Source organism: Staurois parvus, unplaced genomic scaffold, assembly GCF_062004578.1.
Source record: "Staurois parvus isolate SC_StPar_1 unplaced genomic scaffold, SC_StPar_1.0 ptg000124l, whole genome shotgun sequence".
Classification (NCBI taxonomy): Eukaryota; Metazoa; Chordata; class Amphibia; order Anura; family Ranidae; genus Staurois; species Staurois parvus.
The window spans coordinates 4,384,615-4,407,581 of NW_028317920.1; the positions used below are offsets into that span (position 1 = coordinate 4,384,615).

Genomic DNA, 22,967 nt, shown 5'->3' on the forward strand with positions numbered 1-22,967 from the left:
CAGTTCTCAAAACTGAATTTGACTCGGCGGAGATCACATGCCTCTTCTTCACAGCAAAAATGTTATAACATGAACAGAGTTAAGAAAAAGACCTTCATCCTAACTTCTACAAACCTATGAATACAGAATCAACCCCTTCAGTGCTAAGTTTCAAGAAGTTCAGTGAATAGAATAGAAACAATATTTTTCTGATTGTTTGGAGTGGAATAGATCTGCACAAGAAGAAAGTGAAACTAAGTGTGAGGAGGAAGGGGCTGACAGTCTAAGTTTCTTAAAATATATATATTTTGTTTAGCCAAATTAGTTAACAAACATGGATGTTTAAGCAAATCACATATGCTGGAATGTTATTGTTTCAGTTGAATAAATCTATTTAAATTGTTATTATTAAGGTAATGATTATTTTTCTCCTTCCTAAGTACAACAGAAAAGTTGTCCAAATACGAATGATTAACCTATTAAACTGGGGATAAAAAAACTAATATGAAAAGTTGTTGTTCTAAAAATCTTCATCTACTTGTATATTAAAGTTATACCGGCAAGAATTAGTGTTTATGTAGAAAACTAGGATTTACATCAAGCCTTACTGACTAGTGATTTACATCAAATCCACCCTGCTTTGTACTACCCTCAACACTCCCCTAGTTGTTGGAGACAATGTGGAGAGCTAGGCTCACTTTTTCGTATAATGTGGACATGTAAATCTCTCAAATCCTATTGGAACCAAGTGTTTCAACTGCTCTCTTCAATCACTGCATCCCCAATAATACCAAATCCAGCTTTAGCACTCCTACACATAGGGATTGAAAAATTCCCTACAGATTCCCGCACCATCATCATACACACATTAGCGGCCGCCAAAATCAACATTACCAAATTATGGAAATCGTATAACACTCCTTTCTTAGATCTCCTTACTGACCTTAACTTTCAATGCGAGATGGAAAAGAGATCAGCACTTTATAAATCCTCATATCGAAAATTTGAATACCAATGGTCTAAATGGCTGCAAAACCCCAACTGCACTGTAAAATGATACTCATGTAACCTCACTGTACAAGAATCTTTTCAACCGACTGGTTCGCACTGCATTACATGCTTTCCAGGTCCGGGAAATTTTTCAACAGGGACCCGGAAGTGACATCATAACGTCACTTCTGGGTCAGGACAAGAAGGGGAGCGGATGTGTCCGTCTCCTCCCTCCCCTCTAGCCGACACAGTGAGCCAGTCCCAGGCCTGCAGATGGGCAAGTGGATCCTAGGAGACGGGGGGAGCCTGACACTGTGTGGAAGCAATCAGTGGCAGCGCTACCGCCCTCAATGGTTCCACCTGTCAGGTGAGCCCTGCTGCTTGCAGCAGGGTTAAAGGTAAAAAAAAAAAAAAAAAAAAAAAAAAAAAAAAAAACACTACCTGCCCGGCACTACATGTCTCAGGCGATATAAAATTCAACATCCCTGGGAAAGCTAAAGCAGCAAGCATTTCCTTATTTGCAAATCATTGTGTCAGTTGTGAAATTTCCCTTCATTTCCTGTTCTGCAGACTCCCCAGAAAGTAAGAGAATGTCTTCCACCATGAATGATCTTTCTTACACAGCAGTCAAAGAACTAGTGTTAGGGATCCGGGTATGACCAGAGGTGTGTGGACTGACACAGGGAAACGCAGGCTTCAGGTATAGTGTAAATAAGACAATTTATGAAGACTAAAAACAACACAAACGCAGTGCAAGGTAAACATAACACAGTGCAAACATCCCAAAGTCCAACAGATAACCATATATACAAATCAACGTAGTCGGGCAGGCCGGGTCGGTAGCAAACGGGCAAACAGGGTACCAGGAGAGAGCGGAAGAGTGGTCAGGAATAGCCGAGGTCAGGACAGGCCGAGTTCACTCAGAGTCAGGATCAAGCAGAATCAGGAAGCAGACAGGATGCAGGTACAGGGGCTCATGTGAAACATTACACCAAGGCCCTGATCACAGGCCTGGCCATTCCTTAAATACACCTGCTGCAATCAGCCTCAGGTGATGGCTCATTGCAGGAGTGAGCCTCTGGTTGCTGAGAGCACCCGCTGGCCAGCCCTGGTACTGCAGCCCACAAGGCAGGTGAGTCCCACCACCACTGGCAAGTCGATTCCTGACAACTAGTGTCCCCAATTTTCCCTCTACAGATGCTATTCTGGTGGCAACGGCATATTCAGATTCCCCTCTTGCTTTTATTCCCGGTGACACTTATTTTCCTGATGACCAATCTTCCCAAGGCCCCTTTCACATGACGTTCATTCCACCAGGTGATGTCTGCTGATCCCCCACAGAGCAGAGCAAAGCGAATGGATGACTGGTCTGTGTTCACTCCACAAAGACACAGCCCACTGTCCTCTATGGGAGGTCAGATGTAAACGGACCGCCTGCACATTTACACCCGACTGCCATCTGATCCAATCAGATGGAGGGGAACGGTTCCCCACCCAGCTGTTTTTAGCCGATTGGATGCAGGCGGGTGTAAAGAAACATGTCCGTTTACACTTGACGCTCCACAGAGGAGATGGAGACTGATAGGGTCTATACTTGAACAATTGGACCGCTAGTGTACACAGGACCTAATGAGGACACAGAGCAATAGAAACCCAACAGGGGAGAACACACCACCTTCTGGACATCAAGTGGTTAAACATCAAAGTTCACTCATCAATGTAGCATGACAGAGTAATTATGGGTCAAACAATCCCAGCAATACACACTGGGCTGGGCAGGAAGGGGTGTCCAGAGGCTGCTGCCACAATGGTTAAAGGGGGACTCCACTCTAGACAAAACTACACACTACATATTTCCTGAGGGGAACAGAGGCCGCTATTGCCGATTTCCGCTAAAAAACAGGAAACGTCCCGGCTGTCATCCTCCGATGGACATTACCGGCACGATTCGGAAGGGGTGGCGCTGGATGAGGTTAGTACAGAGAATGTCGGTTATTTCCTCCCCATCACATCAGCACAGATTGTACAGAGCCACCAATATACTGGTCACACAGGATACAATCTGATTGTACATCTAGAATAGTAGATGGATTCTCCGATCGTACCACACGGACCCGGCGACCCACCGCACACCAATCCTAATGACGGCCAATACACACGGCAGGATGCGGCATCTTCCCATGACACACCTCCAAGTTATCCTGGGCTGTACCACTGCTGGGATTGCATTCTCCACTGATTGGAGGCTCCGTGCCATGCTGAAGATAAACTGGTCGGGGCCTAGGAACCCCTCAGTGGGACTACAGCACCACCTGGGGGCCTGGGAGTCGCCTCAGCAGGAGTACAGCACCGGCCAAGGGCCTGGGAGTCCCCTCAGCAGGACTACAGCACCGGCCGGGGATGTCCCCTCAGCAGGACTACAGCACCGGCCGGGGGCCTGTTATTTCCTGAGTGATACTACAGAACCAGTCAGGGCCCCTAAGTGGGACTACAGCATTGTCTGGGGCGCCGGGACCTGTAGTTCCCCGGGGGGGGGGGGGGAAGGACGCCGGGACCTGTAGTTCCCCGGGGGGGGGGGGGGGGAAGGACGCCGGGACCTGTAGTTCCCCGGGGGGGGGGGGGACGCCGGGACCTGTAGTTCCCCGGGGGGGGGGGGGGGGGGACGCCGGGACCTGTAGTTCCCCGGGGGGGGGGGGGGGAGGACGCCGGGACCTGTAGTTCCACGGGGTGGGGGAGGACGCCGGGACCTGTAGTTCCTAGGGGGGGGGGACGCTGGGACCTGTAGTTCCTAGGGGGGGGGGGGGCGCCGGGACCTGTATTTCCTCGGGGGAGGATGCCGGGACCTGTAGTTCCTCGGGGGAGGATGCTGGGACCTGTAGTTCCTCGGGGGAGGACGCCGGGACCTGTAGTTCCACGGGGTGGGGGAGGACGCCGGGACCTGTAGTTCCTAGGGGGGGGGGGGACGCTGGGACCTGTAGTTCCTAGGGGGGGGGGGGGCGCCGGGACCTGTATTTCCTCGGGGGAGGATGCCGGGACCTGTAGTTCCTCGGGGGAGGATGCCGGGACCTGTAGTTCCTCGGGGGAGGATGCCGGGACCTGTAGTTCCTCGGGGGAGGATGCTGGGACCTGTAGTTCCTCAGTGCACAGGCCGCAGGTACACACATACAGAGGCCCTCACCTGCGTACAGTACGGACAGTAGCTCTTGCTGAACACCACCACCAGGTTCTTCTCCACCATCTCCTGTACCCGGCTCCGGATCACATCGTTGCCGGTGGGCGGCATGGCGGCGGCTGAGGGAAGTATGATCCTCGGCGCTCTCCGTACACTGAACCTCTTGTCCCTTCCCGCCTGGATTGTCACTGGCGCCGGACACGCCCACTCCTCTTCAGCCGTTACGTCACAATCCGCTTGCGCATCGCAGCATGCCTGGTAATGATGATAAGGCAGAACGGGGGTCACGTGATTGTAAAGGAGGCGGGGAGCCGGGCCAGAGCTGACAAGTGTGCACAGCAACTGTTTATCCATGCCGTGTCCGCGGCAACTGTCCATCCATCCCGTGTCTATAGCAACTGTCCATCACGTGTCCATGGCAACAGTTCATCCATTCTGTGTCCATGGCAACTGTCGATCCATCCCATATCCATGGCAACTGTCCATCCATCACTTATCCGGGGCAACTGTCCATCCATCCATCCCATGTCCATGGCAACTGTCCATCCATCATTTATCCTTGCCAACTGTCCATCATGTCTCCTTGCCAACTGTCTATCCATCACATATCCACGGCAACTGTCCATCCATCATCTCTCCACGGCAACTGTCCATCCATCCCATGTCCACAGTAACTGTCCATCACATATCCATGGCAACTGTCCATCCATCACATACCCATGGCAACTGTCCATCCATGTTATCCATGGCAACTGTCCATCCATCATATCTCCATGGCAACTGTCCATCCATCCATCCCATGGCAACTGCCCATCCATGTTATCCATGGCAACTGTCCATCCATCATATCTCCATGGCAACTGTCCATCCATCATCTCTCAATGGCACTGTCCATCCATCCCATATACACGGCAACTGTCCATCCATCCCATGTCCACAGTAACTGTCCATCCATCCCATGGCAACTGTCCATCCAAAACTTATCCATGGCAACTGTCCATCCAGCATATCTCCATGACAACTGTCCATCCATCCCATATCTATGGCAACTGTCCATCCATCATCTCTCCATGGCAATTGTCCATCCATCCCATATCTTCGTCATCATCCATCTTGTGTCCATCATGTATCCATGACTATTCTAGCAAATTTGAGTGCACCAAGAATCAAGTCCCCAGTACAGCCCCCTCTCTTCTTGCATGTTATGGACCTCCCCGCCTCTGGGTGGGGAGGGGTCTAATTGCTATCTGTGCTGGCCCAGCTCCGCCACCCTCACCTCCTTACATAACCTGCATTTTTGGGCTAAGCCCCGCCCCTTCAGAAGGGACGGTGAAAGATGACAGAACAGTGTATTTGGACTCCAACCTGCTGCTGATGAAGCCTCAGATACTATAACAAAGACTCCACCCAGCCCCATACACGGAGATCTCCGAATGTCAGCGTGGTCAATAAACTGATCTCACGTCATATCCTGCGAGTCAGTTCATTACAGTTAGATATTGCATTTGCGGGGAAAAAAAACCTGTATATGCAGGAAATATCGAAAAAAAATGCGATATTGCCTTGGGGCGGGTTCGCACTATAGAAACGCAGTCCAGATACGTTCCGGATGCATTTTTGCATGCGCGTTGTTGACGCACTCCGGTGCATTTTTATGCATTTGTTTATGTGTTCCAGTGCGTTTTTTGCATTCCAGTTCATTTTTTTCTCTTTTTCTTCAATGTTAATAGGGACGTGTGTGTTTTGTGGTGCGTTCTGGTGCATTTTCTATGCGTTTTACTGCGTTCCAATACAGTTCACTGCAGGAAAAATGCAGCCTGTTCTACTTTTTTTCTGCACCTAGAACGCACTGGAACTGCAAGCACTGACACGAATGATGTCATTGACAACCATATCACCTACTTTCTGTGCGATTTGGATGCAGAAAAAAGCAACTCAAACACATGGAGTGTGAACCGGCCCGAAAAATGAACTAAAAAAAACAAAAACTCTGTTGATTATCTCGCTATTTAACCCCTCGCCTTCCAGAGGATTTACCCCCCTTCCTGATTGGGCCATTTTTTGCAATACGGCGCTGTGTTATTTTAACTGACGATTGCGAGCGCGGTCATGCAACGCTGCACCCAAAATGATGTCCCTTTTTCCCCACGAATGGAGCTTTTTTCGGTGGTATTTGATCTCCTTTGCGTTTTTTATTTTTTGCGCTTTAACCTCCCTGGCGGTATGAATATTTCAGATTTTTGGTGCTGAAAGCGGTACATTTTTTTGCATGGAAATTTGGCGTTTTTTATTGTAGGCTGTAATTTTTAGGAATAACTCACTGAAATCTGTCCGAACAAGAGTCTAGTAAACATCCCGGGGATGATAAAACTTGAAACACGAAATCATAAATTATAATATAATAAATAATCATAAAAATTATAATATAATAATAATAAATTTAATTCAATAATATAATCAAACCAAAAACACTGAAATGTGAAATAGAGCGCCAAGTTCGCATATCACTGAGCAAAGTCGCAGAATCGTTTTCAGTGTCTGATGAGGAATTTCCCCCACGAATCATTATCACTCAATTCTGCAAGGGGTTCTGATTTACTATCGCTGTTCTCTAGCTGGTCTAAAACCGCGTCTGACCTAAAGGGACGCTTTTTGGACGCCATGGACGTTTCTCAGTTTCCAGGCAGAAAGAACAGTAAAAATGCAGGCAGGGCGCCGGACAAAGCAATCGGGACAAAATGTATGTGAAATGGGTTGATACAGGAATGTTATACTATGTGATTTTAGTGAATTTAATGAATGTCACTTTTTGACATTTTTAAATTTCCCGCCAGTTCTGTCCCCCGTACGTCCCAACATTGCAGGGAACGGAACCCGGAAGACAGATGCCGGTATCGGCCGGAGGACATTGCCGGGGACACTGCAGGGGGGACATCGCGGGAGCGCAGGACAAGGTAAGTGAAGAAGGGATCCCTATGCAGCGCCGCATGGTAAGCCTGAGTGTAGCTCAGGGTTACCACTTCTGGTACTGAAACTTTACCCCGAGCTACACTCGGGAATACCTCCAGGGAGGCTACACAAAAAAGACCGACAATTTTGAAAAAAAAAATATTTTTGACTTTTTGCTATTAAACATGTTCAGTAAAAAATGAAAAAAATTAAATTTTGTCATAAATTGTCAATCATCTGGTAATTATCTGCCGGTGCCCGGTGATTACCAAGCAAAATTGTTTTGTTTACAGTCTTCCTCCCTGTCAGCTCGAGCACACTGCTCAGAATGGCTGTGCACAGTACAGCCATCCCAATCAGTGTGCTTACAGTGAAGAACACCCGCCCCCTAGTAAAACACTCTCAGCACACAGTTAACCCTTTGATCGCCCCTCACATTAACCCCTTCCTGCCCAGTGTCATTAGTACAGTGTCAGGGCTTTTTTTTTTTAGCACTAATCACTGTGTTGGTGTCACTGCGGATGTCAGTGACACGAAGTTGGTTCCCCCCCCAGTGTCAGAATGTCCGCTGCTGTTCCGCTAAAAGTCGCTGATCGCCACCATTACTAGTAGAAAAAGAAAAAAAAAGTCCCATTATCTATACCGCCATTTGTAGACGCTAGAACTTTTACATAAACCAATTAATTTAAACGGATTGGGATTTTTAGCAAAGACATGGAACAGAATACAGTTTGGTCTAAATTTATGACGAAATGAGATTTTTGGCCTAAATTTATAACAAAATTAGATTTTTGGCCTAAATGTATGACGAAAGTAGATTTTTGGCCTAAATTTATGACGAAATTAGATTTTTGGCCTAAATTTATGACGAAATTAGATTTTTGGCCTAAATTTATGATGAAATTTGATTTAAATTTTTTTTTTACTGGACATATTTAATAGCAAAAAAGTCTAAAATATAGTTTTTTTCTTAAAATTGTCGGTCTTTTTTTGTTTATAGCACAAAAAATTAAAAAAACGCACAGGAGATCAAATACCACCGAAAGAAAGCTCAATTTGTAGGAAAAAAAGGACGGATTTGGGTGCAGCGTTGCATGACCGCGCAATTGTCAGTTAAATTACCGCAGCGCCGTATCGCACAAAATGGCATGGTCAGGAAGGGGGGGGGAATCCTCTGGAGGGCAAGGGGTTAAAATGGACTCAACACTAGGAAAGCAAAACAAACATAAAAACCCAGCATGCGCCCCCCCCCCCCAAATCCATAGCATGCAACAAAAGGAGTAAGAGAAGAAGCATCCCCCCCAAACCATACTAGGCCACTTGTCCTCAACATGGGATGGCACCTCGGGGTAAGCGATCGCTAGGGAAGGAGGCAGAACACCGCCCCCCTCACTACCAGAGGACCTGTCACCTGTGCCAGCTACTGCTTCTGACCGGCTGCTTCACCGGTCTCCACCAGCTCATGGTTACCCATAGTATACGCTCCTCCTGCCGAGTACTCTTTACGGTGGCCTTCCTCTTCTACCCCAAGTGTTCAGGCTTCATTCTTCTACATACTCCATGTACCTTCATGCACCTCCTCGAGTAACCTCACACCAGGCTTTGTAACAGTTCAAGAAACTTTACTGGGAGTTCTGCAGCATTATAGTCTGTAGTCCAGACACAGCTTCCCAAACTAAGAAAGCAAACTTTTGGCTGCCCAGGCATACCTGTCCAGGTGTCCTGCCCAGGCATACCTGTATATGATTAGTAGATGTGCAGAACGAAAAATGTGTTTTGTTTCGTTGATTCATTTAAGTTACTAATTTCGTTTTGTTTCATTTATTATGACTGGATTCCAATTTTTTCAATGGATTTGAAGTATTCGAATTGAATTTGAATCAAAAATATCAAACCATTCCAAATTGATTGTGAAGAATAGCTGGTTCTATTCTATTTGAAATTTGAATCTCGGAAAACGGTTATATTGTTTATATTTCATTGTATTCTAATCTATTCTATTTTCTCTTCTATTCTTTTATTTCCTATTCTCTTTTTATATTTTATATTCTTTTCAAAATTCACATTTCGGAAGGCAGTTCTTTCTATTTTATTCTATTACATTTTTATGTTTTTATATATTCTACTCTTTTATTTTCTATTCTATTCATTTCTATTCTATTCTATTATTCTCTAATCTATTACTTTATTTTCTATTCTGTTTTACTCAATGTATTTGCTATTCTATTCGATTCTTTTTTATTCTATTTCTTTCTATTCTATTCTTTATTTTATTCTATTCTTTTATTTTGGAAATTCAAAAGACAGCTATATTCTTTTTTATTTTATTCTATTCTATTTTTTTCTGTTCTAATCTATTCAGTTATTTTATTTTCTATTCTGTTCTATTGTTTTCTATTCTATCCCTTTCATTTCTATTCTATTTTTTTCACATTTCGGGAGACAGCTATATTCTATTTTATTCTATTTTTCTCTAATCTATTCAAGTCTTTTATTTTCTATTCTTTTCTTTTCTGTTCTATTCTATTGTTTTCTATTTTTTTTTCGATTCTTTTTTTTAATTTTCTATTCTATTCGAATATTCTTTCTATTTTATTCTATTCTAGTCTATTTTGTTTTGTTATTTTCTATTCTTTTCTGTTTTATTATATATTCTATTCTTTTTGAAATTCGAATTTCTGAAGAAGGATATATTCTAACACTAATACACATTTGTCGATGTCAGGGTCATTGTCATTGTGGATGTCAGTGTCATTGTCAGTGTTTTTGTCAGTGTCATTGTCAGTGTTGGTGTCATTGTTGATGTCAGGGTCATTGTGAATGTCATTGTTGATGTTAGTGTCATTGTCAGTGTCACTGTCGATGTCAGTGTCATTGTTGATGTCAGTGTCACTGTTGAGGTCAGTGTCATTCTCCATGTCAGTGTCATTGTCCATGTCAGTGTCATTATCAGTGTTTGTGGCAGTGTTGGTGTCATTGTCGATGTCAGGGTCATTGTCAGTGTTGGTGTTGATGTCAGGGCCATTGTTGATGTCAGTGTCGTTGTCGGTGTTATTGTTGATGTCAGTGTCATTGTCGGTGTCATTGTTGATGTCAGGGTCATTGTCAGTGTCATTGTTGATGTCAGGGTCAGTGTCATTATCAGTATTGGTGTCAGTGTCACTGTCGATGTCAGAGTCATAGTTGATGTCAGGGTCAGTGTCATTATCAGTGTTGGTGGCAGTGTTGGTGTCATTGTCGATGTCAGGGTCATTGTCAGTGTTGGTGTCGATGTCAGGGTCATTGTTGATGTCAGTGTCATTGTCGGTGTTATTGTTGGTGTCAGGGTCATTGTCAGTGTCATTGTTGATGTCAGTGTCACTGTTGATGTCAGGGTCAGTGTCATTATCAGTGTTGGTGTCAGTGTCACGGTCGATGTCAGGGTCATAGTTGATGTCAGAGTCATAGTTGATGTCAGGGTCAGTGTCATTATCAGTGTTGGTGGCAGTGTTGGTGTCATTGTCGATGTCAGGGTCATTGTCAGTGTTGATGTCGATGTCAGGGTCATTGTGGATGTCAGTGTCATTGTCGGTGTCATTGTTGGTGTCAGTGTCATTGTCGGTGTCATTGTTGGTGTCAGGGTCACTGTTGATGTCAGGGTCAGTGTCATTATCAGTGTTGGTGTCAGTGTCACTGTCGATGTCAGTGTTATAGTTGATGTCAGGGTCATAGTTGATGTCAGGGTCAGTGTCATTATCAGTGTTGGTGTCATTGTCGATGTCAGGGTCAAAGTCAGTGTTGGTGTCGATGTCAGGGTCATTGTTGATGTTGATGTCAGGGTCATTGTTGGTGTCAGTGTCATTATCAGTGTTGGTGTCAGTGTCACTGTCGATGTCAGGGTTATAGTTGATGTCAGGGTCATAGTTGATGTCAGGGTCAGTGTCATTATCAGTGTTGGTGGCAGTGTTGGTGTCATTGTCGATGTCAGGGTCATTGTTGATGTCGATGTCAGGGTCATTGTGGATGTCAGTGTCATTGTCGGTGTCATTGTTGGTGTCAGGGTCAGTGTCATTATCAGTGTTGGTGTCAGTGTCACTGTCGATGTCAGGGTCATTGTTGATGTCAGTGTCATTGTTGGTGTCAGGGTCAGTGTCATTATCAGTGTTGGTGTCAGTGTCACTGTCGATGTCAGGGTCATTGTTGATGTCAGTGTCATTGTTGGTGTCAGGGTCAGTGTCATTATCAGTGTTGGTGTCAGTGTCACTGTCGATGTCAGGGTCATAGTTGATGTCAGGGTCAGTGTCATTATCAGTGTTGGTGTCAGTGTTGGTGTCTCACAGTCCCCTGGTCTCATCTCTCCAACACATTGAAATTAGTTGCCATGTTCAAGAATACAATGAGATGGAAATGTAGGAATTATTCTGCTAATTACCTCTCGGGCTCACAAATTGCCAATTTCGACGTGTCTTAAGACAGATAAATTGTATTTTATTTTTATTCTCGGTGCTGTTTGCAAACCAGATTACAATAACATAACATGTTAATAAAACAAGTCTAAATATTTTAATTATTAACAGGGAAGCCTTCTGTGTTTCTATGGAGATGGTAACATCGGAAAATGTTTCCTCTCTCAGGGGATAAAACTGTTTGCAGATATTAGAATCAACAAGCAAAGCTTTATATTATTTTCCTAATGATTTTAGAGCATTGGCGTCTGCCTTCCTGGGGGAGTACAGCAATAAGTAAGACACACTTCTGGAATGCCTTGCAGTGCTTCTCCCCCTCAGATATGAGTATATATTTATTATTTTCTGGATGCATCAAAGCTCCGGATCGCTTAATTAGAAGGATCCATTCCTCATGCAGGATTTGTGATCTTATCTGGCTGGATGTACAGCAAGCCAAAGTCCTCCAGCAGGAGAAATTCCTCATTGAATGGTGCCCCCTGCTGGATACTTACCAATTAACACTCTTTAATGTTTCTTTGTATCATCAGGTTATAGGAATTTCACCCTCCTCTCCCCCAAAAAAATTAATTAAAGTAATTGTTCCTATTTTATAGTAAACAAGAAAACTTAATAAACCATGAAGTCCTGTATTGTAGTGCATAAAATGTTACTAAACCCACAACAGTACAATCAGTCTGTATATTATTATTATTATACAGTATTTATATAGCGCCAACAGTTCGCTCAGCGCGTATATGCAGTAAAGCATGCTTGTTATACTCACTGTGGAACCTAAGGGGTTAATCCTCTGCATTGTGTAAACATGCTGTTTGATCCTGTCTTCTCTGATCCTCCCCTTCTTCCAGTGTCCCCCTCTTATCTCCTGATAAGACATATTATGTGGGGACACTTATGCTCAGTTTAGTGTGTATTGTTGAGTGTTTTTTTTTTTCTTGATTGGCACAGGGCCAATCAACTCTGTCCAGACAGAGGTCAGGGGTTCTGCATCCTTCTGCAGCAGAAAGAAAACTCCTCCTACAAGCTTTAACCCGTGCTCAAGTGAACACTGATAGAAGTCACAAGACTGCTCTAACTAAGAGGTTAATCCCTCTGCATTGTGTAAAAAGGCTGTTTGATCCTGTCTTCTATGATCCTCCCCTTCTTCTATTGTCCCCAATCCATCTCCTGATAGAACAGAGCCTTGGGGGAAAGCTGCACATGCTCCGTTTGGTGTGTATTTGTCAGGGTACACTACACATCCCATAGTCCAGGGGTATGGAAATAAAATTCAAAGAGGTCCAGTCACTAAAATGTTCCTTCTGGCCGAGGTCTGAATAGGGTGTGCCCATCAGTGTGCCCCTTACATCAGGTATCCCCATCACAGTGCCCCCTTACATCAGGTATCCCCATCACAGTGCCCCCTTACATCAGGTACTCATATCAGAGTGCCCCCTTACACTCAAAGTACCCCTTCACATCATATTCCCCATCAGACTGCCCCTTTCCACAGTATGTGCACAGTATGAAATGGGTCCGTCAGAGTGCCCCTTAACATAAAATAAAGGGCACTCTGATGGGTGCATTTATATTAAGGGGCACTCTGATGGGTACATTTATATTAAGGGGCACTCTGATGGGTGCATTTATATTAAGGGGCACTCTGATGGGCACATGTTATATTAAGGGGCACTCTGATGGGCACATGTTATATTAAGGGGCACTCTGATGGGTGCATTTATATTAAGGGGCACTCTGATGGGCACATGTTATATTAAGGGGCACTGTGCTGGGTACATGTTATATTAAGGGGCAGTATGATGGGCACATGTTATATTAAGGGGCACTCTGATGGGTACATGTTATATTAAGGGGCACTCTGATGGGCACATGTTATATTAAGGGGCACTCTGATGGGCACATGTTATATTAAGGGGCACTCTGATGGGCACATGTTATATTAAGGGGCAGTCTGATGGGCACATTTATATTAAGGGGCACTCTGATGGGCACATGTTATATTAAGGGGCACTCTGATGGGCACATGTTATATTAAGGGGCAGTATGATGGGCACATGTTATATTAAGGGGCACTCTGATGGGCACATTTATATTAAGGGGCACTCTGATGGGTACATTTATGTTAAGGGGCACTCTGATGGGTACATTTATATTAAGGGGCACTCTGATGGGTACATTTATATTAAGGGGCACTCTGATGGGCACTTGTTATATTAAGGGGCACTCTGATGGGTACATTCTATGTTGTGCCCATCAGAGTGCCCCTTAACATTAAATGTCCCCATCAAAGTGCCCATGTAAGACTACACCCTACCTTGAGGGCAGACAGGAGCTGTGTCGGGATCCTTGCTGGACACTTGTGTACAGGCAGGGAGTGGGAGCCGGAGAGACAGTGAAAGGGGCGGGGCACACATGATGTCATGTTGCCGTGATGACCACCCTGCTCAGCGGTGGATCTGTGATTGCGATCTGCTGGTCCAGGCGGCAGTGCTGTTGGGGTCGTTCGCAGACCGCGGTCCGCTATTTAGTGACCACTGCCATAATCCATGCTGGTTCACATATATGTGGATTGGATACAGTTTGTATGTTCGGTGCACAGCCAGTGCGGATTCAGTGCGGATTGAAAAAGAGTCCTGTACAATTTCTAAGCAGGGTTGTCCAGTTCAGGTGCAGATTACAGGCCATTGACTTTTATGGGAACTGTTAATAAACTGTATATATGTGAACAGGATAAAATCTTGAGCTAATCCTGTCCTGAACCTGACGTAATCCTGACCTGAACCTGACGTAATCCTGACCTGAACCTGACGTAATCCTGTCCTGAACCTGACGTAATCCTGTCCTGAACCTGACGTAATCCTGACCTGAACCTGACGTAATCCTGACCTGAACCTGACGTAATCCTGACCTGAACCTGACGTAATCCTGTCCTGAACCTGACGTAACCCTGTCCTGAACCTGACGTAACCCTGTCCTGAACCTGACGTAACCCTGTTCTGAACCTGACGTAACCCTGTCCTGAACCTGACGTAACCCTGTCCTGAACCTGACGTAACCCTGCCCTGAACCTGACGTAACCCTGCCCTGAACCTGACGTAACCCTGCCCTGAACCTGACGCTAAAGTCGCATGACAAGTCACACCCCACTTTCCAATGCGTACCGTTCATATCTATGCGATTTAAAGTTGCTGCGACTTCAAAGTAGTTCATGCACTACTTTGGTCCAACTTTCATGTGACTTGAGGTCTATAGACTTCAACGTGAACCCTCAAAAGTGGCATGAAAGTTGCACCTGAATCTTATACACGCAACAGTTGTCCGTTATCCTTGGTCAAAACCAAAGTAGCATCTACAGTTGCAAGAAAAAGTATGTGAACCCCTTGGGATTACGTGGAGTTTTGCATAAATTGGGCATACAATGTGCTCTGAACGTCATCTAAGTCACAACAATAGAAGAACACAGTCTGCTGAACATAATACTACACAAACATTAGATGTTGCCATGGTTTAATTGCACATAACATGTAAACATTCACAGTGCAGGGAGGAAAAAGTATGTGAGGCCCTAGCTTAATGACTTCTCCCAGAGCTAATTGGAGCCAGGAGTGAGCCAACCTTGACTCCAATCAGTGTGATGATATTGGATGTGTTGCTGACAGCTGTCCTGCCCTTAAAAAACACACGCCTGTTTTGGGTTTACTGGTTTCAAGATGCACTGTCTGATGTGAACCATGCCTCGCAGAAAAGAGCTCTCAGAAGACCTATGATCAAGAATTGTTGACTTGCATGAAGCTGGAAAGGGATACAAAAGTATCTCCAAAAGCCTTGATGTTCATGTGTCCACGGTAAGACAGACTGTCTACAAATGGAGAAAGTTTAGCACTGTTGCTACTCTCCCTAGGCGTGGTCGTCCTGTAAAAATGACTGCAAGAGCACAGCGCAGAACGCTGCATGAGGTAAAGAAGAATCCCAGAGTGTCAGCTAAAGACCTACAGAAATCTCTGGCACATGCTAACATTTTTGTTGACACATCTACAATAAGGAAAACATTAAACAAGAATGGAGTACATGGGAGGACACCACGGAGGAAGCCATTGCTGTCCAAAAAGAATATTGAAGCACGTTTGAAGTTTGCAAAAGAGCACCTGGATGTTCCACAGCACTACTGGCAAAATATACTGTGGACAGATGAAACCAAGATTGAGTTGTTTGGGAAGAACACACAACACTATGTGTGGAGAAAAAAGGCACAGCACACCAACATCAAAACCTCATCCCCACTGTGAAACATGGTGGAGGGAGCTTCATGGTTTGGGGCTGCTTTGCTGCCTCAGGGCCTGGACGGATTGTTGTCATTGATGGGAAAATGAATTCCAGAGTTTATCAAGACATTTTGCAGGAAAACGTACGACCATCTGTCCGCCAACTGAAGCTCCGCAGAGGATGGGTGATGCAACAGGACAATGACCCAAAGCATACAAGTAATTCTTCAAAACAATGGCTGCCACAGCACAGAATACGCCTTCTGGAGTGGCCCAGTCAGAGTCCTGACCTCAACCCGATTGAAATGCTGTGGCATGACCTTAAGAGAGCGATTCACACCAGACATCCCAAGAATATTGCTACACTGAAACAGTTTTGTGAAGAGGAGGGGTCCAAAATGACTCCAGATCGTTGTGCAGGTCTGATCTGCAACTACAGGAAACGTTTGGTTGAGGTTATTGCTGCCAAAGGAGGGGCAACCAGTTATTAAGTCCAAAGGTTCACATACTTTTTCCTCCCTGCACTGTGAATGTTTACATGTTATGTGCAATTAAACCATGGTAACATCTAATGTTTGTGTAGTATTATGTTCAGCAGACTGTGTTCTTCTATTGTTGTGACTTAGATGACGTTCAGAGCACATTTTATGCCCAATTCATGCAAAACTCCACGTAATCCCAAGGGGTTCACATACTTTTTCTTGCAACTGTAAGTCGCACCCAGGGGCGGACTGACAACTCATGGGGCCCTCGAGCAATAGGGGATCATGGGGCCCCTCTGTCCTTGCCCAAACTCAAACAGCCTATGAAAAAGGTACCAGGGGCATCTCATGGGGCTCCCTACTGACCCTGGGCCCTCGGGCAGTGTCCGAGTTTCCAAATGGTCAGTCCGGCCCTGGTCGCACCCATCCAAAGTTGCGCCAAAGTCGCATCCAAGTGTGAATGGAGACTAAAGCAGACAGGGGCTTGCTTTAACCCCTTGAATACCATGCCATTTATAATCATACTGTGGTAGAGGGTTAAAGTATTCCAAAAAAGGGAACTTTTAATTTTCGGTTTGGATAGATGGCATCGATCCGTCACTGTGTAGTCTGGAGCGTGCAGCCATTTGTCATTCCCGGCGCTCCCTTGGAAAATTATATAACTAAGTGGGAGAAATAAAAAAAAAAAAAAAAGCGTGCTTGCGTTGGTTTCAAGTTATCCAAATTGCGGCAGGATTATCTATATCTGCAGCACAGGTGCTACTTATATCATCTGCAGCACTCAGAGCCGGGGGGAGGAAATTGGCGTGATGCGTTTAGCGAATAGTCAGGCCCATTTAGCAAATTGTAAATAAGAAAGCCGTCGCTGGCTTGTTTAACAAACAACCTCTCGGCGTTCTCATGGAAACTCGCCTTTTCTCCGCCAAAGAGTCCCTCGCCTTCTCACTTCAGCGCCCGCCTCGCGGCCGTGGCGTAACTTTTCCTGCAGGTGTTGAGGGATCTGCCTCAAGTGTGTTGATACTTAAGGACTTATTCAATAAGGCGAAGAGCAACTTGCGAAGAAGAGAGAACCATATCGGCCAATCACAGGCTGTCTTTTTATTGATACGGCGTCGGTGAAAATCAAATTGCACGACTATTCGAAACCTTAAAAACAACGCGGCTAAAGACACGCGCGGGAACTTTTTTACCTTCTGAATGTTTTAGAACTCTGTTCGGTCAGTCTTGTGATCTTACTCACTGCAGTTAAAGCACAGCTAAATACAACATTTTTTGCTTTCATTTTGGATAGAGTAAGGACCAGTTCACACTGCATGCGATTCAGTTGCTTTTTTTTTTTGCATCCAATACAGAAAGTAGGTGATATTTATTTATTACAGGTACTTATATAGCGCCGTCAACATACGCAGCACTTTATGTATATATTGTACATTCACATCAGTCCCTAACCCTCAAGGGGCGTACAATCTAAGGTCCCTAACCCTCAAGGGGCGTTCAATCTAAAGTCCCTAACCCTCAAGGGGCGTTCAATCTAAGGTCCCTAACCCTCAAGGGGCGTACAATCTAAGGTCCCTAACCCTCAAGGGGCGTTCAATCTAAGGTCCCTAACCCTCAAGGGGCGTTCAATCTAAAGTCCCTAACCCTCAAGGGGCGTTCAATCTAAGGTCCCTAACCCTCAAGGGGCGTACAATCTAAAGTCCCCAACCCTCAAGGGGCGTACAATCTAAGGTCCCCAACCCTCAAGGGGCGTACAATCTAAGGTCCCCAACCCTCAAGGGGCGTACAATCTAAGGTCCCCAACCCTCAAGGGGCGTACAATCTAAGGTCCCCAACCCTCAAGGGGCGTACAATCTAAGGTCCCCAACCCTCAAGGGGCGTACAATCTAAGGTCCCCAACCCTCAAGGGGCGTACAATCTAAGGTCCCTAACCCTCAAGGGGCGTACAATCTAAGGTCCCTAAACCTCAAGGGGCGTACAATCTAAGGTCCCTAACCCTCAAGGGGCGTACAATCTAAGGTCCCTAACCCTCAAGGGGCGTACAATCTAAGGTCCCTAACCCTCAAGGGGAGTACAATCTAAGGTCCCTAACTCACATTCATACATACACATACTAGGGCCAATTTAGACAGGAGCCAATTCACCTACCAGCATGTCTTTGGAGTGTGGGAGGCAGGGGTGGACTGACAACTCATGGGGCCCCCGGGGAATAGGCGATCATGGGGCCCCTGTGTCCTTTCCCAAACTCAAAAAAGCCTATGAAAAAGGTACCAGGGGCATCTCATGGGGCCCCTACTGACCCTGGGCCCTCGGGCAGTGGCCGAGTTTCCAAATGGTGAGTCCGCTCGTGGTGGGAGGAAACCGGAGCACCCGGAGGAAACCCACGCAGGCACAGGGAGAACATGCAAACTCCAGGCAGGTGGTGCCATGGTTGGGATTCGAACCAACGACCCTCGTACTGCCAGGGAGAAGTGCTAACCATTTAGCCAGGGCTGTGGATAAGGGGGTACCACTGGTTCTCCTGTGCGGGGCCCAGACAGCTGGGTGAATCCGAAGGGAAGGGAGGGTGAGCCTCATGGCGGGGGGAGGGGGGTAATTACTGGAACCAATGCCCTGTATGGCTCTCTGCAGCAGCTGAAAGCTGGCTTCTTCTCCTCTCCCTCCTGCTGGCTTTCAGCTGCTGCAGAGAGAGCCATACAGGGATCAGTTCCAACTGCCCATATGGTTGTTAATATCATAGTCCACATCAGTGCTTGCAGTTCCGGTTGCTGAAAAAAAAAATAAGACCAGGCTGCATTTTTTCTGGTCAGAACTGTACTGGAACACAGTAAAATGCATAAAAAACGCACTGGAAAGCACCAAAACGCATAAAAATGCACTGGAATGCACATGTTCCTATTTCAATTGAAGAAAGAGGGGACAAAATGAACTGGAATGCATAAAAATGTACTGGAACACACCAAAAACGCATAAAAAATGCACCGCAACGCATCAAAAACATGCACGTAGAAACGCACCTTGACTGCATTTCTACAGTGTGAACCAGCTCTAAGGAAGGTTATAACCCCTTTGTTTTTGTTTTTTATTATTGGGGAAATTTCCCTTCACTTCCTGTCCTATAACCAAAATAGGAAGTGAAAAGAAAACCCTCCAATGTGAGGAAATTCCTGCTTGTTACCAGTAGTGTTCACATGGGAAGATTCCCCTCTATTAAGTTGGTATTTTCATTCATTTGAACTCTGATGACTATTTACAGCTCTTCAGATCACTGAGTGCCGGGGGTTGTAATAAATTTACACTGCTTTCAAAACTACATTTTCTATAGTTCCTGTGCCAAGCCCATAGTCACTGTACTGCTGTTCTGTTTGAGCCACAGTGAAAGAACACATTCACGGGAACCCTTTAGATGTGCATGTTCCAGGGAGGGAGCAGGTCACTGGATGGTGTAGACTAAGGCTTTTTTGTCTCAGAGAATAGGTGCAGGTGCTCCCCCTTCTGAGTCACACCTTGTCTCCGACCCCTACTCCAAACACAATCCCTGTTGCTCTGGGAGCAACGATCTGCAGATGGATAACCAGCGTATGTGGGATAATTCAAATGGCACCAAATTCTTCTCAGTCTCGAAATGAACTCAGCAAGTAAGACAGGAAAGACTCATAGAGTAACACTGTATCAAAAATTTACTTGGTTCCACCCCCTACCCACCTCTGAGCACCATCCCTTGGTTTCACCCTCTACTCACCTCTGAGCACCATCAATTGGTTCCACCCCCTACCCACCTCTGAGCACCATCCCTTGGTTCCACCCCCTACCCACCTCGGAGCACCATCCCTTGGTTTCACCTTCTACCCACCTCTGAGCACCAATCCTTGTTTCCACCCCCTACCCACCTCGGAGCGCCATCCCTTTGTTCCACCCCCTACCCACCACTGAAAACCATCCCTTGGTTTCACCCCTACCCACCTCTGAGCGCCGTCCCTTGGTTCCACCCCCTACCCACCACTGAAAACCATCTCTTGGTTCCACCCCCTACCCACCTCTGAACACCATCGCTTGGTTCCACCTCCTACCCACCTCTGAGCACCATCCCTTGGTCCCCCCCCCCTACCCACCTCTGAACATCATCGCTTGGTTCCACCTCCTACCCACCTCTGAGCACCATCCCTTGGTTCTCCCCCCTACCCACCTCTGAACACCATCCCTTGATTCCACCCCTACCCACCTCTGAACACCATCCCTTGGTTCCACCCCCTACCCACCTCTGAACACCATCGCTTGGTTCCACCTCCTACCCACCTCTGAACACCACCCCTAGGTTCCACCCCCTACCCACCTCTAAGTACCATCCCTTGGTTCCACCCCTACCTACCTCTCAGTATAACTCCTTTTATGGAATACATGAGTATGGGAACCTAGTATAATTTGGCTGTGTTAAGTAATTTGTTTTCAGTTTGTTATTGATAACAACAAAAGGCAGTAAAATAGATCCCCTGAAGCCTTCAAGAAAAGACCCCACCAGCAACAATAGATCCACCCCAGCAACAACAGCCACCCCTTCACAGCAACAATAAATCCTCGCATGACAAAAGAATCCCCCCAGCAAAAATACCTTCCGAAACAAAATACCACTCCAGCAACAACAGATCTCCCAACAGCCAACAGACCTTTCTCTCAACAGTAGATCGCTCCCAGCAACAATTGACACCCCCCCCCCCAGCAAAAATAGATTTCCCATCAGCAATAATAGACCTTCCCAGCAACAACAGACCCCCCACACAAAAATAGATCCCCTCCAGCGAAAACAGACCCTCGAACCCACCCCAGCACCCCTTACCATCACATACATTGAGTGCTGGAGTTGCCGAAACTGCATCCCCCCCCATTCCTGCTGAAAAAAAGTCCCGGCCATAAATAGAATGTGAAGATGCATGAACGTCTTGTGTATAAATGATGTGTTTTTACGCACAATGAGGTTACGGATCAGAACGGGAGCAAGTGATCCCTGCACTGGGTTCCCAAGAAATCTGACAATGATTTTTAGGTCATAGCAATACTTGCTCTTTAACCTCCCTGGCGGTCTGATTATTTCAGATTTTTGGTGCTGAAAGCGGTACCATTATTTTGCATGGAAATATGTAGTTTTTTATTGTAGGCTGTAATTTTTAGGAATAACTCACTGAAATCTGTCCGAACAAGAGTCTAGTAAACATCCCGGGGATGAAAATTTGAAACACAAAATAATAAATTATAATTTAATAAATAATCATAAAAAATAATAATATAATAATACATTTAATTCAATAATATAATCAAACCAAAAACACTGAAATTTGAAATATAGCGCCAAGTTCGCACATCGCTGAGCAAAGTCGCAGAATCGTTTTCAGTGTCTGATGACAAATTTTTCTACGAATCATTATCACTCAATTCTGCAAGTGGTTCTGATTTACTATCGCTGTTCTCTAGCCGGTCTAAACCCGCTTTTGACCTAAAGGGACACTTTTTGGACGCCATGGACTTTTCTAAGTTTCCAGGCAGAAAGAACAGTCAAAATGCAGGCAGGGCGCCGGACAAAGCACTCGGGACAAAATGTATGTGAAATGGGTTGAAACAGCAATGTATTACTATGTAAAACTTGTTTGGAAAAAAATACATTTTTTTAAATTTTCAAATTTCCCGCCGCCGGCAGCACCCGTACGTCCCGACGTCACAGGGACCGGAAAACAGAAGCCGGATGCCGGCATTGGCTAGAGGAGATGGCCGGGGACGCTGCAGGGGACACATCGCGGGAGCGAAGGACAAGGTAAGTGCTGCAGGGAATCCATATGCAACGCCGCATGGTAAGCCCGAGTGTAGCTCGGGACTACTGCTTTTGGTACTGACATGTTACCCCGAGCTACACTCGGGAATACCGCCAGGGAGGTTAAATGACCGGTTGGATTCCTACAAGGCAGGACAGAGTGACACCAAGCTGAAGTGTCATAAAAAGTCACAATTTGCATATAACTTCAGCTGTCTAAGGGCCGGTTCACACCATAGAAACAGTCCAGATGCGTTCCGGATGCATTTCCACGCACTCATTTTTGGTGCATTCCGGTACGTTTTTGACGATTTCAGGTGCATTCTTGGTGCGTTATGGTGCGTTTTTTATGTTTTTACCGCGTTCCAGTACAGTTCTGTGCAGGAAAAATGCACTGTTTTACTTTTTTTTCTGCATCCAGAACGCACCGGAACTGCAAGCACTGATGTGAACGATGACATTGACAACCATATAACCAACTTTCTGTGCATTTTAGATGTAGAAAAAAGCAACTGAAATGCATGTAGTGTGATCTGGCCCTAAATCTCTACCCGCATATGTCAATTTGTTCCACTTTAAGATCCCTCAGTCCTGATGAAAGCAGCTCCTCTTGGGAGGAGCTATGCAAATATCAAACATCTTTGATGGGTGGATGACAGTACGGAGAAGTGGGTGTTCCAAGGAAGGCTGTATTTGCATGGCCAATGTACACATGTGAGGCTGAGCCTCCATGGTTGATAGCAATGAATGAAAGGGGCGGACCTAGGACAGTCAGTTTGGGACGGAAAGAGCTAGATCAGGGGTCTCCGAACTGTGGCCTGTGGGCCATATGTGGCCCTTTACTTGCCTTTATGTGGCCCTTGGGGCACAATTCCTTCCACTGACACCAAA

General features: G+C 45.7%; 1 protein-coding gene across 1 annotated transcript in view; it reads right to left on the minus strand.

Moving 5' to 3' along the window:
* The window catches only part of TXNRD3 (thioredoxin reductase 3), a 46,530-nt gene extending 42,186 nt beyond the window's left edge, over positions 1-4,344 (minus strand). Inside the window, exon 1 of the mRNA XM_089672296.1 lies at positions 4,148-4,344. Within this exon, the coding sequence (XP_089528422.1) occupies positions 4,148-4,252 (105 nt within the window). The 5' untranslated portion in view covers positions 4,253-4,344. The remainder of the gene's footprint in view (positions 1-4,147) is intronic.
* Between the last annotated feature and the right edge of the window lie 18,623 nt (positions 4,345-22,967).